A 16,844-nucleotide genomic window follows, 5' to 3' on the forward strand; every position below is an offset into this window, starting at 1 on the left:
ATATGTTTCTCAGATGTTGAATGTAAGACACAGGAACTTGATTTGGTTAGAAGAATTTGTGAGAGGGGTTATAAGTATAAGGATGTTGTGACCACTCGAGACTCTGTGCAAGAGGTTGATAGGACAGAGTTGTTGCAGTATAAAAAAAACAAATTTAGGAATGATGTTTTCAGGCTGATTAATTATGGTAGCATTGTAGGGTTTTTCAACCGTCTCATCCACAAACACTGGGACATCCTTATGGCAGATAATAAAATGTCTGAGTTAGTTCCTGCCTGTTGTTTATTTTCTTACAGAAGAGGAAAAAACTATTGGAAATTACTTTAATCATTACAAGAAAAGTGTTAGACATAAAATGGACACACAGAGAATAGATTGCATCCCTGTGGTGGATTGCCAACCATGTGGGCATTGTTCTACTTGTAAGTATATAAAATAATAAAATCACTGTGTTGCAGCCAGAACTCTCCACACCCTTCCAAAGGTATCAAACATTTTTTTAAGACATAAAAATGTTTAAAAAGTATTCATTGAGCACTTTCATCACCTCAAAACGGGGACTTCATCAGAATCTTGTAAGTATGTTGTAAAAACAAAACAATTCACATCTAGGAATACCCCAATGTTTTTGATATCCTTTGTTTTGTTATTTGCTGCTCTGACCGAGTAGTTTATTTAGCTACTTGCATGTGTTCAGCCATTTATGTAGGACAGACGTCCAGACAACTCAAAACTCGGATTTTTAAGCATATAAGTGACATTAGAAATGGATGCTTGTCTAAACATGTCCAGAATCATCCTTCTGCTGTGTTTAGTTTCGCTGTCATTGACAGGATTAATCTAACTTCATGTAATAAGTTAGGTTGGCCTGGCATACTGAATAATAAGGAATTTCAAGGATAGTGAGATTGGGGGCTTTATTTTCACCAGGGCTCAATGAAATGATGCTGTCTCTTTAAAAGGGTGGTGATTCTCTAATGTTTCTCTATTACTTGTATATTTAAATGTGGTATGGTGACCCCTAACTGGGAAAATCTGAAAGAAGAAGAAGATTGTTAATCAGTCTGTTCCTTAATGAAATAATATTAAATAAATGGTTTTGCTGATTTGAAGTGCTGGCTGCTGCTGTTTAAAATTACACATCTCAGATTACTGCTGTGGCCAAGTTGCAGCTTTTTTTTTTTTTTTTTTGCGTGGGGTGGGGTGGTATGTTCTACTGTTTGATAATAAGGTAAACATAATTGACAAGTGTGACCTGCGACTAAAAGTGTTGTTTAATGACTTCACACAAAGACAAAGGAAGATGAGTAGTAGTGGACTAAAAGTAAACTGGTACAATAGCACAAGTCCCAAAGAGCTGCACTGTAACACATTTTTGAGTAAAGTGTCACTCAGTGAGGCAAATGAGTAGTGCAAATAAAACCATGAACATAAATTTATAAACTGAAAAAGCAAAATAATATTTTTTCCCCTTCCCTCCCAAAGGTGTCGTATTACAGATGCCATAGCAACAGCATGTGGGGATGATGCGCTTAGAGTGTTTGAGGAAGATCCTGGCTCCGACCCTCACCAGCCAACCTTCTGTCTGACTGCCCCATGTTCCAAAAGCACATGCACAAGATGTAAACTGCGTTGCATGGAATCCCAAGGCAGGCTGGACTGCTTGCAACATGTAGTGATGATGGAGATATCTGTATCTGGAAGTACCAGCCACAGAATAACCCATCAGTTTAACCTTAAAGACAGAGAGTTTGCTGAAAAAAATAAGTATACTGACTTTGTGTTGGCTAATCAGGGAAATACAGACTGGATACCGACTGCACACTGAGAAAGAACAGCATGCAGATGATTGAAAACGTACTTGGGGAGATTTGGTGAAGCTCTACTTTTTTCAGTTTGTAAAGTACTATTCAGGATCACTCTGGTTCAATAAACAAGTAAATGCTGACTTTATACATCATTGTTTTAATGGAAACAATGCTTGCAATCATGATCGCATTAATAGGCTCTCGTTTTATTTAAGTATGTCCAGCGTTCCTCTCAACGTCTTTATAAAGTGCAGTTTTAGAAAAGATTTTAAAAAGTCTGTAAAATGTTGAAATAGCAAACCATTAACAGTTTTTAAAGTTTTTTATAATAATTTAAGACAGTTAAATAAATTGAGAATGTCGGCATTAACATGTTTTTTGTCGACACATTGCATATTTGGGAATGTTATTTTAAAAATGAATACTTTAGTTAAGGACATATTGTGGAAAATGTGAATAAAATGGAACAGCCATCCTCATAACTTTTTCATTATCAAAAGTATGTAAAGATATGGACTCAATACATTTTTTTTTTCTGGACACATTAGGTTATAGAAACTACTAAAGAGAAGCTTAAACGCAGTGAGTTATTGATCTTTGCCGATTTTTCGGTTGAAAAAGATGGAAAAAAATGGAGGTGTAAAGAAAAGGAGTCTAAGACAGTACATGGATTTCTAGTGGGCACACCCTCCCCCCAATATACTGATTTTTTTTTTTTTAACTTGACTTTTAAATACAACTGTGATCACTTCAGCAAAACCAGCAGAAGTGTCAATGAAAATTGCTATTTCAGATGTCTGTTCCTGAAGGGTGATAAAGGAATCCTTTGCCTCTAGGGGGGAGAAGCAAACAAGTTCTGGTAGACAAATATAGGTATCCCAGTAATAAATATATCTTATGAGCATGAGTCTTTAAACAGTTAACTCTGAACTAAGCTGTTCCTTTCCATGTAATCTCTGCAACATCGCAAGCGTTACCTCCCTGGTTTGGTTTCCTTACACTCTTACCATAGCAGAGGATCTCAACTCAAGAGGACAACTGATAATAAAGAAAGCATTGCATGCATCTGTACTTTATACTTCAGTTACATCTGTTAAGATAAAGAAACAAACTGAACTGTAACTGTTTTAATCATAAGAGGGTTGTTGCGCATGTAGCAATGAGAATGCAATAACTAAGATACCCCCCCCATCTCCTACTTTAAAGTGAATTGCTTTGTGAATTACTTGCTTGGGGCTAAAACCAAATCCCTGAAGCATATTTCTCTGTTAACTACTGCAAGATAACCCACTGCTTAAACCAAACATATATCCCTAAAGCAAATGCTGTAAGCAACTATTTGGTGAACCCCTAGAACTGATAACTTACTGATACTGGCTCAAACCTGTGGCATGATCCCACTCTGCGCAGGCTCACTCCACTCCCCACCCTACTCCCATATACACAAACTTATAGATGTTTTTTGTGTTTCATTGTTGCAGTCATCACCTGTGGGTTATCCCTGCCGTGGTAACCCTCGGCCAGCCTGAATACCAGAGACCGTGTTTTTGTTTTGCGTCGGCTGCAGTCGCCTGTAGTCTGACATCAGGTCATCAGTGCTATAAAGCAAGGCAGCCTACATCATTACATCAGTCTTTCTTGCCGTGGAGCCCATAGCAGAAGCAGTTCGCACAAGTGCCGGTCGGTCGCTACCAGAAGTTGAGTTTCAGCTGAAAACATCTAAAGCTAAGTACCCCGTTGGGGATCCTTTTTTCTTGCACTAACCAATGTCCGAAAAAGTTAACAGTTTTCTCACCTGTGGAAAGCAGATTCCACACCGAGACTTCCTTTCTTACTGCGTCACTTGTATAGGCCCAGACCACGACATCCCCCATCTTTATATATTTTTGGAGTAAGTGCCCTTAAGGCACTACAGTTTATCTAGTACATAGTTATAGAGTTAAATTGCTAGAGCTTGGAACCCCTTCTGATGCAGAGGTTTTCTGTCCTTTCCATTCCCCTCAAACTTAAGATAGTCCTTTTTCTTTGAATAATTACTCCTTTATGATGATAATGATGCACTGATTTAGAGATCAGAGTAGTTTCCTTTAGAATAGACTTATTAGATTGTGTTAGTGTAGTTAACTTTAGCTTAAAAAAATTCTAGAGTTGTTCTGTGTGTTGGTCTGTAATCTCAGTTTGAGGATAACTGTGTTTGTAAATTTAGTAGCTGCAGGTACCACTATGGATAAACAAGCTCATTTTAAAAAAATGCAGTGTGTGGGCAACAGATCCCCCCACAAGAACTTCATGACCTGGGTGTGGTCTACATGGACATCACCTATCTCTTAGTTGATTGCGAGATATGGAAGGGGTTTGGTGCACAAACTTTAGGTGGTAAAAAGAGCAAACATGTTGAAGGCGGTACTTCCCCCAGATCTAAAGGCTTCTAAAATTAACAAATCTTCAGAAAAGCATTTAATACTGAAAGAGTCAGACCCAAAGAAAAGACATGCAGATCCAAAATCTTCCTCCTTGGCTCTAAAACACCTGAGGAACAAAGTCTTTAAGGCTTGTATGCCTACTTACACCCCACTCTGGATTGAGTCCCTTTGGAACCAGTCTTCAAAGACTCTCCCTGAAAGGATTTCATGGTGGACAGATCAGACCACTGCCCTCACTTGAGACCTCTGCACTTTCAAACAGGTCCTTTAGGTCTTAAAGAAGTGCTCCTGAAGCAGACTCAGACCACTAGATGCAGACGTTTTTAAGGAACTAGATGGAAATGGGAGTCATTCCATCCCCCTTTGGCTCTGAAGGTAGCCAGATCCATGCAATTTGTTATGACTGTAGTTTCGTTGCTGGTGCACACTCCAGCTGCTGTGTTTTAGAATCCATCCCTAATTCTGGGACCTGTGCCCTTTATGCAGACTACTACTGTAGCTTCAGCACTGAACTATTTGGATCTGAATATTCCGACTCTGGTCGTGTAGCTGAGACAGTCTCAGGAGCTAGGAGTTAGCCTGGTAGCATCAAATCTGTTAGCTTTTATTCCTTTGCTGATGCTGGGGTCATTTGCTTTTCAATTCATTAGTCCAAATCACGTCATCAGAGCCATCTAACCACCTGATTTCAGAGCCTCAACCTCTTAAACAGTCTCTCCAAAGGAAGGATGGGATCCAGAAGATGGCCTAAGATCTTCAGATCCTATGGCAGTAAGCTTGGCTTTCCAAGGTGTTTGGGAGAATTATGGATTCTACTAGGAGTGCCACAAGTCCTATTAGATAATGTTCTACTCCAGCTCAAATTCTGTCTTGCCTTCCTCTCTTCAGGCATCCACTGGTCAAAGCTATGCTTTTTTTTTAAACAAGAAACATCCTTATTAAATTATCACATATCACAGAGGCAATCATGCATTCATATAAATGAAAACAAACCATACTGACGTATTTTTAGTTGCAAACTTTGTACATCACAAACCATGTTGCCATAATAGTAGCTGCAAAAATTATAATTCACTTATAATCTATTCAGTCATTGTCAGTTAAACAGTGCATAACTCATTCAGATCCTACCTTCTTTTAAACCACGTTCATCCTGTCCATGTATTGTTCCCACAATTCCCATTTTTTTCTATGTAATTTGCTCCTACCTTTATCTAAAGATCCCAATTCCACTTGTTTTATTTCTGTTACTATATTCACTACTTCTAGTAAAGTTGGTTTAGACTTTGATTTCCATATTCTAGTAATTGATTTTTGGCAGCCAACATAATTGGACTCAGAAAGGCCTTACTATGTCTAGGCAATTCCAATTCTGTAGTGTCACAGCTCAAAAAATAATTTCCTTAGTTACACCAATTTAATTACACAGTATCTCTAACAGAGCAGTCTGCAGGGAATCTTTAAAGTCTGCCAACTCATTACACTCTCATAAAATATGTTCCCAGTTAATTCTTTCTTCACCATCACACCTCCATTTGCTGTTTACCTGAGGAAAATTTATTTGGAGTCTACTTCTGATATAAAAATACTTATGTAAGCACTTCCAAACAAACATCCTAACTCTTCTAGACTTTGTTGCATATTTGGGAGACATACCTATAACTCCCCATTGTTTCTTTGTGAATTGCTTATCCAATCTCTCTTCCCAATCCCTTCTAATCTCCCCAGATTGATTCTTATAGTTAACGTGATATTTTGTATGCTCTACTAATTAGCATTTTTTTAACAGCAGCTTCTGTTCTAGAGTCTACTAAAAACTCTACAAATGTTGGTCTTTCACTTAGGATCGCCCTGTTTCTTTCTCTCTGCCTATACCTTGTTGGCAATCCTTGATAGGAAAGGCATTCTCTATCCTGCAGTCCAAATAAATACTTTGCCTCTTCCCATTCTATTACATTTCCCTCTATAATTATTTCCTCCCAGTACCTTGGTTCTTTTCTCCAATAAATTTCAGCCCCCTCTTGCCTGTTGTCTTTATCCCTAATTGCAGTCATCGCTATCAGCAGAATCTCCTTTCTCCATTCCCGTGTTGGCTTCATTTTTAGAATGTTCTACTTTATGAATATGATATTCTGTATGGTTATTGTTATTCTCCTTAAGGATCTACATTGAAAATCCCAGTCTCTCCTTGTTTCTTGAGCTTCCCCCATTTCATCATCATCCTTTTCCACACTGAATTATAGGTTCTTGCTTGTTGTATGTAAAAAAGCCTCAACTGTGTAGCTCTGAAATACCCGTTCAAATTGGGTAATCCCAGACCATTTTGTTCTATCAGAAAAAACAGCTTTTCCCACTTGACTCTTGCCGTCTTCTCTCACAAGTAAAATCCTTCAGCTCTTTATTAATTGCTATCCACAACTTCTCCTCTGGTTGATAACAGTATGCATGACATGTGTATAAAACTAAAGGGGCTAAAAACATTTTAACTGCTTGTATTTTGCTATCCATATTCATATAATAGATCTTCCAGTTTATCAGTTTTTGTATTATCATATTAGTTTCTTTCCACATATCCTTAGCTGCCACATGAGAATCCTTTTTAATCCATATTCCTAAATACTTCATTTTATCATGTCCCCATATAGATATTGCTGAACCAGTTCATGTTTGGTACATAATTTACAGCTTTGCCTTTGTTTTAGCTTCATTCATTTTGTATCCCAAAAAAAGATTTGAAACTGCCTCAAAATATCCTACAGCACTGAAATGTCCTTTTCTGGTTTTATCATGTATAAAATACCATCTCCAAATAGAGCCAGCCTTTCTTGACTGCCATACCAATTATATCCTTGAATTTCTGAGTCTCTTATTTTCTTTGCCAGTAGTTCTAAATATAATGCAAATAACAAAGGGAAAAGATGACACCACTGCCTGGTTCCTCTGCTCAGACAGAAAATATCAGAGAGGAACCCCACCCACTTAAATTTTTACTTCCAATCCATCATATATACTCCTAATCAACCTTATAATTTTATCAGGGAATACAGGTGCTTTCTTTGCACTGCTCATAAACTCCCTTACTATGTCAAATGCTTTCTCTGCATCAGGACCCATCAACAACAGTAGTATTTTTTTTTTACATTCAGCTTCCCTGTGGATCATCAATGTTCTGTTAATGTCAAATGTTTGCCTCCCCTCTACAAAACCACATTAGTCCATGTCTATCAATTTTGGCATCACCTTTGACATTCTTTTAGCTATTATAGACATAAACACTTTATAATCACGGTTTAGGATTGAAATGGGCCTGTATGAAGCTGGATCTGATGGGTCTATACCCGCTTTAGGTATTATAGACACCACAGCTTTCTTCCAGGAAGTTGGCGCTCCTCCTCCTCTTAAAATACTGTTAAAACCTTCCAAATCATTTTCAGATGTTCTTCGTGTTTCACTGTTGCAGTCATTACATTTGGGTTATCTGCTTGCAGTAGCCCTCAGTCGGCCTGATTAACAAAGTCTTGGATCCTGCGTCGGTTTCGGTCTCATCTTCCGTCAGGTTGTCAGGGGTATAAAACATGCAGCCGACGCCATTACATCAGTTTTTCCTGCCCCAGATGTCAGGTGCCCCCCTAATGGGAAGCAATTAAATATAAAAATACAATGGCATACCTCCAACAAAAAAGCAAACACACCAAAAAGCTTTTGAGCATAGTAGAGGAAAGTAGAGATATAGCCAGAAGACGTTAGGGGGCTGGAGGGAGGGTAACCAGGACTGCAACAGTGAATACACTCAATTTATGGTAAGTGTAGTACACAACTGTACTATGTTCTTCATGTTTCACTGTTGCAGTCATTACATTTGGGTAGATTCCCAAAGCTATAGTTGGGAGGAGGAATTTAGATAGCATTAGGACCAGCTATAAGGCCCTGCAAGACTGCAGTGGCAAAGCCAGCTCTGGATTTAGAAAAAATTGGCAAATGATAATGTTTGGTGAAAGTATGTACAGAACTCCAGGTAGCAGCTTCTAGGATGTCCCTGGTAGAGACGCCTCTGATAAAGGCTATAGAGGTAGATGCAGCCCTGGTAGAATGAGGTCTACTATTCAAAAAACTATTCATGAAACTACTATTCAAAGTTATTAGACTGCTAGCGTATCTAAGAAAAAACATAACCAAAGATGGGGACATCCATCCTAATCCAGGCCCAACCTTAACTCAAAATCCTACCAGTCCACCACTCTCCCACCGACTGGTCAACTCCCTCCTAATATGCCACTTAAACATTAGAAGCCTAAACAATAAGATACATAGCCTGCATGCTGTACTAGCCACATACCTCCCCAACATAATGTGTCTATCTGAAACATGGCTCCGGCCATCAACCAAAGACAATGAGATCCTGCCTCCTGGTTACAATATACTTAGGGCAGATAGAGTAAAGAAAAGAGGAGGTGGAATAGCAGTCATATAATAGCACACTTAACATCATAACTAACCCTATACAACCACCCCAGGTCTCTAACGCTGAAATACTAGCTCTAAAAATTCTACTAAATAATCATAAGGGCATTAACTTAATTGTCACCTATATTCCCCCTGGGAACAATGTAGAAACACTAGAGATCATTCTACATTGGATAGCCAACAACTACCATCAAGAAACCATTGTCCTGGGCGATGTTAATATTGACTGGAACCAATGCACAGCACAGTCCAACCCCATCCCTGTTAACCTACATGGATTCTCTCAGATAATATCATCTACCACACGTACAGGTAACAATAACCAAAAAGAGAGTATACTAGACTGGATACTCACCAACAGTCATCCCAGAACTATATGTCTGAACTCTCCCTAATGATCTTAGTGATCACCTGCTCACATACATCATGAAAGACAAAATTAATTGTACAAGCTTACCTATTTATAGGTCTATCAGATCCAAGAAAAACTTTGACCCAACTAAATTTCAACTTGAACTCAAATCATGTAACTGGACAAAACTAAAGTTCCTTCCCCTTGATGAGGCAGTGTCATCATTTAACAATTCATTCCTTACTATACTTGACTCGCATGCCCCTAAACGCTCAATAAGAATTAAAACTCAACTAGCACCCTAACAACAGACACCAAAACCAAAATAACAACTAGAGACAAAGCGTGGGATAAATGGCGCACTACCAAACTACCCCTAGATCGTATCAAATTCCAACAACTTAGAAATGAGACTAAAAAGCCATCATACTAGATAAGAAAAATTACTTCTACAATCTGCAACATAAACATCAGAATAACCCTCAAAAGTACTGGGCAGGCATAAATAAACTTCTCCAACCAGGCAAATCCACTACTCCGACCCCAGGAACATTATCTGACAAGAGCTAAGAAGATATAGCCAATTCATTCAATACTTTCTTCACAGAAACCATCCAGTCATTAGCTAACCAACTTTCTCCTCCCCACACTTCTATAAACACTATACCCGACTCACCACTCTCTTTTAACTTCCAGCCAGTGTCCACATCCTTTATCAGATCCCTTTTGAAAAGACTGAAGCCAACCACCCTTTCAGCCGATCTTCTGCCGGCTGAATACCTGCAAATTGCTGCAGATGTCGTAGCCTACCCTATCTCAATCCTAATTAACAGAACCATAACCGAGGCCTCAATCCCCTCAATTTGGAAAATATCCTATGTTATTCCACTTCACAAAGGAGGTTCATCCACAGAACTATCCAACTATAGACCTATAGCCATACTATCACCACTTGCCAAAATTATGGAAAAGTGCATGCACAACCAACTAATGCTCTATCTAACCCAAAATAAACTACTCACAGACTCAACATGGATTCAGACCCCATCATAGTACAACCACTGCCCTCCTCTCTTTTACTAAAAACATTAATCTTAACCGGAATAATAAAAAAATATCCTCCGCTCTCTTCCTGGACCTATCGAAAGCCTTCGATATGGTAAACCATCAGTTACTTCTATATACTTTAAAAACCCTATATCTAGATACTCCAGCCCTTGACTGGTTTCAAACTTACCTCACTGGGAGACAACAAGCAGTAATGTGGCAAAACAAGCTCTCCTGCCTACTACCAAATACCATAGGAGTTCCTCAAGGTTCCATATTAGGACCTCTCCTCTTTTCAGTCTTCATAAACGACATCCAAACAGTCATCCCTGAAACCACCTGCATTCAATATGCAGATGACTCGACTATAATATGTTCCAATGCCTCTCTTGCAAATCTACTAACTACCACCCAACATAGCTTCACCAAAGTCGAAAACTGGCTTGCCAACCATCTCCTGATCTTAAATCCAAACAAAACCAAGTTACTTCTCTTCTACCCAACTAATAGATCTTCCACTGAAAACTTCACTATAAAATCCAATAATGGGACCATCATCTCCCCAGACACCTATACAAAGCTATTAGGAGTAAACATTGACAATAAACTCAGATTTGATATACATATCAATCAAGCCATTAAGTCAGTCAACAAGAAACTTGGGACCCTATATAGAATTAAAGCCTTACCCCGAATGCCAGGGCAGCCACGGCCCGTTCACACCTTCTCTCTACCCTATTATATGCCTCTCCTGGCCTCACTCACCTTAACAAATCTGATCTGGCCAAGCTCTCATCCTGCTATAATCACATTGCCAGGTTCGTTACAGGCCTACCCTACAGAACACACCACTGTACTAACCTGAAAAAGCTTGGATGGATAGAATTCCCACACCTTCTTCACCAGTCCCAACTCATAGAGGCCTTCAAAATCCTTAAACAACCTGAGAATACCCCAGCACTAAAAAACTTAATGACTCCCTACTCCAATCTAAGCTGCCTTCGCTCAGCAAACAGAGTCCTTGTCCAAACAACTAAATCTCTCAACCTAGGTGGTGACGCGCTATTTGCCAACACCACTGGTAAAATATGGAACTCTCTCCCAAATAACATCACACTTGCAACTTCTCTAAGTCAATTCAAAAATAGTCTAAAACTTCACTTCAAGTCACACTGGCTATGTCCTTGCTCAAACCCAGACTAGCTCTGTGCCATTAACTAAAACATAAACAACTAGCTAAGATGATAAGTACTTTGTATACTGTGATAAAGAAATATGTATCCTGTCTAACTCTATGTCATTATACTGCCTACCGTCCTTGCTAATATGTTATTAATGTTACATTTGTAGTAATCTCAGAAATAGTAATGGCAGTCTTGTACTTGTATGTAAATAGCCTATGTTTTTGTTAAGTTCTTTCAGCTCATTTACTGTACCTAATTATCAATGTAACTCTGTTGGAGCTTTTCTCCCCGGGCCTCCGCTGAAAAAGGACATGTATCCAGTCGGACCATCCCGGTTAACAAATGTAAAATAAATAAATAAAATAATAAATAGGTCTGACCCCTGTGGGATAGGTTTTCATGGTGCTTATAACAGAAAAGAATGCAATGGCCTATCCATTTAGAAATGGTTTGCTTTGAAATAGCCTTCCCCTCTGCAGCAAATGCCACCAGCAGTTGTTCAGATTTCCTTTGAGGTTTAGTCCTGACCAAGTAGAATCTAAGTTGTCTGTGCACATCTAATCTAATCTAGGGGTAAAAGGTCATTCCATATCTTGATGACTAACTCATAGCTTGCCCCATAGTATCTGGCTTCATTGAGGGAGTCCATCTATCATCTCAGTCTCTGCAACTTCCTGGGGATAATGGTCAACCTTCAAAAGTCCAACCTGGCACCTACTCAGTCACATTCCTAGGATGCAGGATAGACCCTATGTAATCTACAATTTCCTTGCCACAGAAGAGACTTCAGACTTTGAGATTAGCGTCACAGTTCTTTCTTCCCAGCCCTTCATCTGCTGGCGTAGTACTGAGACTTGTAGGCCTCAGAGCTGTGTCCATTCTGATTAGTCACTTTGCAAATTTCCATATGAGACTCTTAAAGTGGCTTCTTAAAGCCCAGTGGTCTCAATCCATAGAACCGGTCTCCAAAATCATTGTTATTGCAAACTAATGCAGGTCTTCCCTAAGGTAGTGGCTGCAGTTACCACTGTTTTCTGCAGGAAAAACCTTTGTAACCCCAAACCAGTAGTGATAGTGACTGCAGATGCATCCTCCCTGGGGTGGGAGGACCATTAAGATGGGTGAAAGGTCCAAGGTCAGTGGACAGACATAGATGTCAGTGCACAAATAAATGTCTTGGAGTTGAGGGCAGTCCTCCTCATGTTGCAGGAACTTCAAGACCAGCTTTAACAAGGTATGATTTCTATCCAAACAGATAACTGTAGTTTGGTCTATCAACAATCATGGAGGAACCAGGTCTACACAATTTGTCAGGAATCAGTGAGGGTGTGGCAGTGAGCAATGGCTTCACACCACTTTCTTATTGCAACACATTCCTGGCATTTCAAATTGCTTAGTGGCCAGGCTGTGCAGGACTGTACGCTTACCTCATTATTGGTACCTCAGAACACTGATAGCCAGATTTTTTTATCTCTGAAGCACTGCTTGCTTGCTGCAATCTGTTTGCCTCTCTGCACAACACCAAGTATAACAAGTTATTTGCCTTGATTCTGTCTGCTAGGACAGTCAACAAGGAATGCTCTGTCTCAGCAATTGCCACTACAGCTCATTTATGCTTACCCCCTCTTCTCCTAATACACTGGTTCCTACATAAAATAATGTAGGCTAAGGTGACTGTTATCCTCATAGCTTCCTTCTCACATCTCATCTATGAGAGCACCCCAGCTCCTGTATCCAATTCAAAATCTGGTTATTCACCCTTCTGGGAAGCCTAACCTTGACATCTTGAACCTGAAGTTAGCCACTTGGTTTCCAATTCCAGTGGTATTCAAGGGTGAATCATTAACCAAGGATGCATTTAGAATCTTGACAGCTTCTCAGAAGGATTCCACATGCAAGGTTTACTGAAGTAAATGGAAAAAGATTTGGGCTGATAAAATATTGACTGTTTCTTTGCATCTATTTCCAACATCCTCCATTTCTTAGTGTCAATTTCCTATCAGGCTCTAGTTACTTCACAATCAAAATTCTTCTGGCAGCAGTCTAATTTTCATGTGGGATTCAGGATCAATCACTTGCCTCACATAAGCTCTACAAAGAATTCCTTAAAGGATCTTTCTTCTTATAACCCCAAAAGCTCCAATACTGCCATGGAAAAATAAGTTATGTCTTACCATAACGTTCCATCTGTATTGTTGATCCTCGTTCAGTCATTATGCATGGGTATCGGGTCCGAGCTTGGAACCGAGCTGGCCATTTTCCAAGCTCGTGTCAACTTCAAACTCTCGAGCTAAACTCTTACCCACAATCCCCCTCTCCGTTACCTCAGATTGAGTTTGTAAGTCAAAGAAAGTAGAGGCTACCTCTGGTCAAATAACCTAAGAGTATATACAAAGCTCTGAAAAAACACCAACGGCACCAAACTCCAAAGAATATTCTTCAAACCACTCTTGGAAAATACTATTTTAATTAAGCACTTTTTGTCACCTTATTAAGGCAACTTCTTCAGATTACACTTCAAAATGACACGTAGCCATTAAATAGTGAAATACAGTCACATGATCTTACCTAAATAGTGTATTGATTCTACAAAAAGTAGTACCTTATTAAAACTTATAAAATATCTTGTGAATAATCTTTCATAACTAAAAACTATGATGTCACAATTGTAAACTGCCAACTGATTACAACTTATAGAAACATCATCACCACCTGTAAACCTTTAATATTAAAGGTATTTATATAAAAAATGTATATAATAAAAAAGTATATATATATATGTATACCCACACATAAAAAATATATTTATGTATGACGTTTATACAAAAAGATGATAGTATAAATAGAACATACCAATAACCTGAGAAAATGTGTGAGGTTATTTACTTTCTTTTTAAACTTTTAAGTTTTAGAAGACATAGTATATTACAGTGGTCATTTAGACCCGGTTCAACAAAAGCATTTAATCTTATTTGCCATGTCAATTCACATTCTTCCAGAATTAAGTTATAAGGACCACCTCGAATGTTAGACTGAACTTGATCTATTGCCATAAAACTAAATTTATGCCCACCATTTGCCATACAGTGCCTAGCCAAGGCATTTTCATTTTTGTTTGTATTTATTGCATAGCTATGTTCATAAATTCTGTCCCTTAGTCTACGCTCTGTTTTCCCAGTGTAAAAAACATTACATAAGGAACACAGTGCAACGTAGACCACCATTCTTGAATTACAATTTAAATTGTGTTTTATTTTGTACTTCGTTCCATTGATGGTAAATGAGTTGCCTGTGGTCACAAATTTACACATACTACAGCAACCACAGGTAGACATACCTGTAAGTCTGTTAAACCTCCTGCTAGTAGTAGACTCTAATATTGATTTTAAATTAGTTCCTGTCATAAAAATAATCTTAGGGGTGTCGTTTAATTTATCTGCTAACATTTTATCATGTCTTATAAGCTCCCAGTTTTTATGTATTATAATTCTGATAAGTTTACTGTCGGAGCTAAATGGAGTAATAAAACTGTTTTCAAATGAATTTACTAGTGCTCCACGCCCTGTTGTACCAGACTCACGGTCCTCACCAGTATCAATAGTGTCCTTTGGCCACAGTTCATAAATGTCTGACCTTTCACACCGACTTAAAATAGGCATAATAAACTTATTAGCCCTTCTCAGGCATACTTCACTAGTAATTACTTCAACCAAAGACACAGGATATCCCCTTTGTTGGAGCATACCCCCAAGGAAATTACATTCATCTTCAAAGTCATTATCACAAGACACCATCCTAGCAGCCCTTATCATTTGGCCTTTGACTATAGACCGCTTTTGTGATAAGGAATGTGAGCTAGAGAAGTGTAAAAATGCATTACAATATGTGTCTTTTCTGTGGATTCTTGATGTGTCCTTGTTATTATATACATCCTTAATTAATTTCACATCAAGATAATCAATACTGGACACCTGAAAGTTAAATGTAAATTTGAGGAAACTGGTAGAGCTGTTAAAGTATTCAAGCAATTCATTTGCTATACCTACATTGCCTCTGAATACAATAAATATGCCGTCAAGAAATCGTGTATAGAATTTAATGTAAGGCATATAAGTGGTATTATTGAACACATTTATTAACCAAAATAACCTAAGAGAACCGGATGGTGAGATCCACTAGAAACCACAGGAGGGGGAAGGAGGGAGGGTCGTAATGACTGAATGAGGATCAACAATACAGATGGAACGTTATGGTAAGACATAACTTCTTTATCTAATATTGTTAATCCTAGTTCATTCCTTACGCATGGGACAGAGTCCCCAGCTACCTCTATTCCTGGGAGGCTCTCATGGAGGGACATTCCTGAGCACCGTAGAACCAAAAGATGCAATTCCCCTGGAGGCCAAATCCAATTTGTAATGATTGATGAAGGTATGAGGCGTAGCCCAAGTTGCAGCTGCACAGATGTCATGTAAAGAAGCTCTGGCATGGAAGGCAGCAGAAGTTGTCACCGACCTTGTTGAATGAGCTTTCATGGTAGTAGGCAACGAGATATTATGTTGTGTATAAATAAAGGTCACACAGTCCTTCAACCAGCTAGCTAATGTGACCTTAGCAACAGCAGATCCTAATCCAGGTCCAGAAAAGGCCAAAAATAACTGGTGAGATTTACGAAAGGGTTTAGTCCTGTTTAAGTAAAAATGGATTTTCCTGTGTATATCTAGGGTATGTAGGCAATACTCTCCTCTGTCTGAATGATTGTGAAAGAAAACTGGCAATTCAATGGCTTGATTAATGGACATTTCAGAGATCACTTTAGGCAGAAATGACAGATTAGTTCTCAGAGACACTCTATCTCTATGAAAAATCAAGTATGGACTCTTGATACATAAAGCTTGAAGGTCAGAAATACATCTGGCAGAAGTAATGGCGACCAAAAGCAAGGTTTTCCATGACAAATACTTGAGGTCGCAAGAAGAGGCTGGTTCAAAAGGTGACATTGTCAGAGCTTGTAGAACTAATGATAAATCCCATGTTTGAATAGGTTCTTTAAAAGGTAGCTTCAGATGATTCCACCTTTTATGAAGGTCTTACACAATTTATGGGACATGAGAGGAATCTTGGACACCCTCATGAAAATTAGAAATTGAATGAACTCTAATGGTAGAGGCCGATAGACCCGATTGAAACAGGTTGGCCAGATAGTCTAGTATTATCGACACTGGTGCTGAAAAGGGGTCTACTTATCTTTCAGCCAACAGGTAAATCTTTTCCACTTGCTCAGATAAGTAATTCTAGTGGAAGACTTATGAGAAGCAATGAGAATATCACGTACTGGTAAAGAAAGATCATTCTGCCTGGCAATCAAGGGAATTGGAGTAGCCAAGCCATGAGCTTCAGGCTGTTCAAGTTGGGATGAATCAGGTTCTGTGGATGTGAGATCAACTCCGGGGTTAGATGGAGAATCCATGGTTGATCTAGTAGGTGAGGCCAAAGGAAGGGGAACCAAATCTGTTGAGGCGAATATGGTGCTATGAGGATCGCCTTGCTCTTCAACCGATGGGCT

General features: G+C 38.9%; 1 protein-coding gene across 1 annotated transcript in view; it reads left to right on the top strand.

Annotated features, from left to right (window-relative positions):
- Positions 1–1,953, top strand: part of CIAO1 (cytosolic iron-sulfur assembly component 1) — a 306,797-nt gene extending 304,844 nt beyond the window's left edge. Inside the window, 3 exon segments of the mRNA XM_044082229.1 lie at positions 1,486–1,594; positions 1,596–1,649; positions 1,651–1,953. Coding sequence (XP_043938164.1) covers positions 1,486–1,594; positions 1,596–1,649; positions 1,651–1,734 — 247 coding nt within the window. The 3' untranslated portion in view covers positions 1,735–1,953.
- Positions 1,954–16,844: the final 14,891 nt, after the last annotated feature.

The sequence above is a fragment of the Protopterus annectens genome, chromosome 9.part0 (genome assembly GCF_019279795.1).
Source record: "Protopterus annectens isolate FY-2018-M chromosome 9.part0, PAN1.0, whole genome shotgun sequence".
In the NCBI taxonomy this organism is placed as follows: Eukaryota; Metazoa; Chordata; order Ceratodontiformes; family Protopteridae; genus Protopterus; species Protopterus annectens.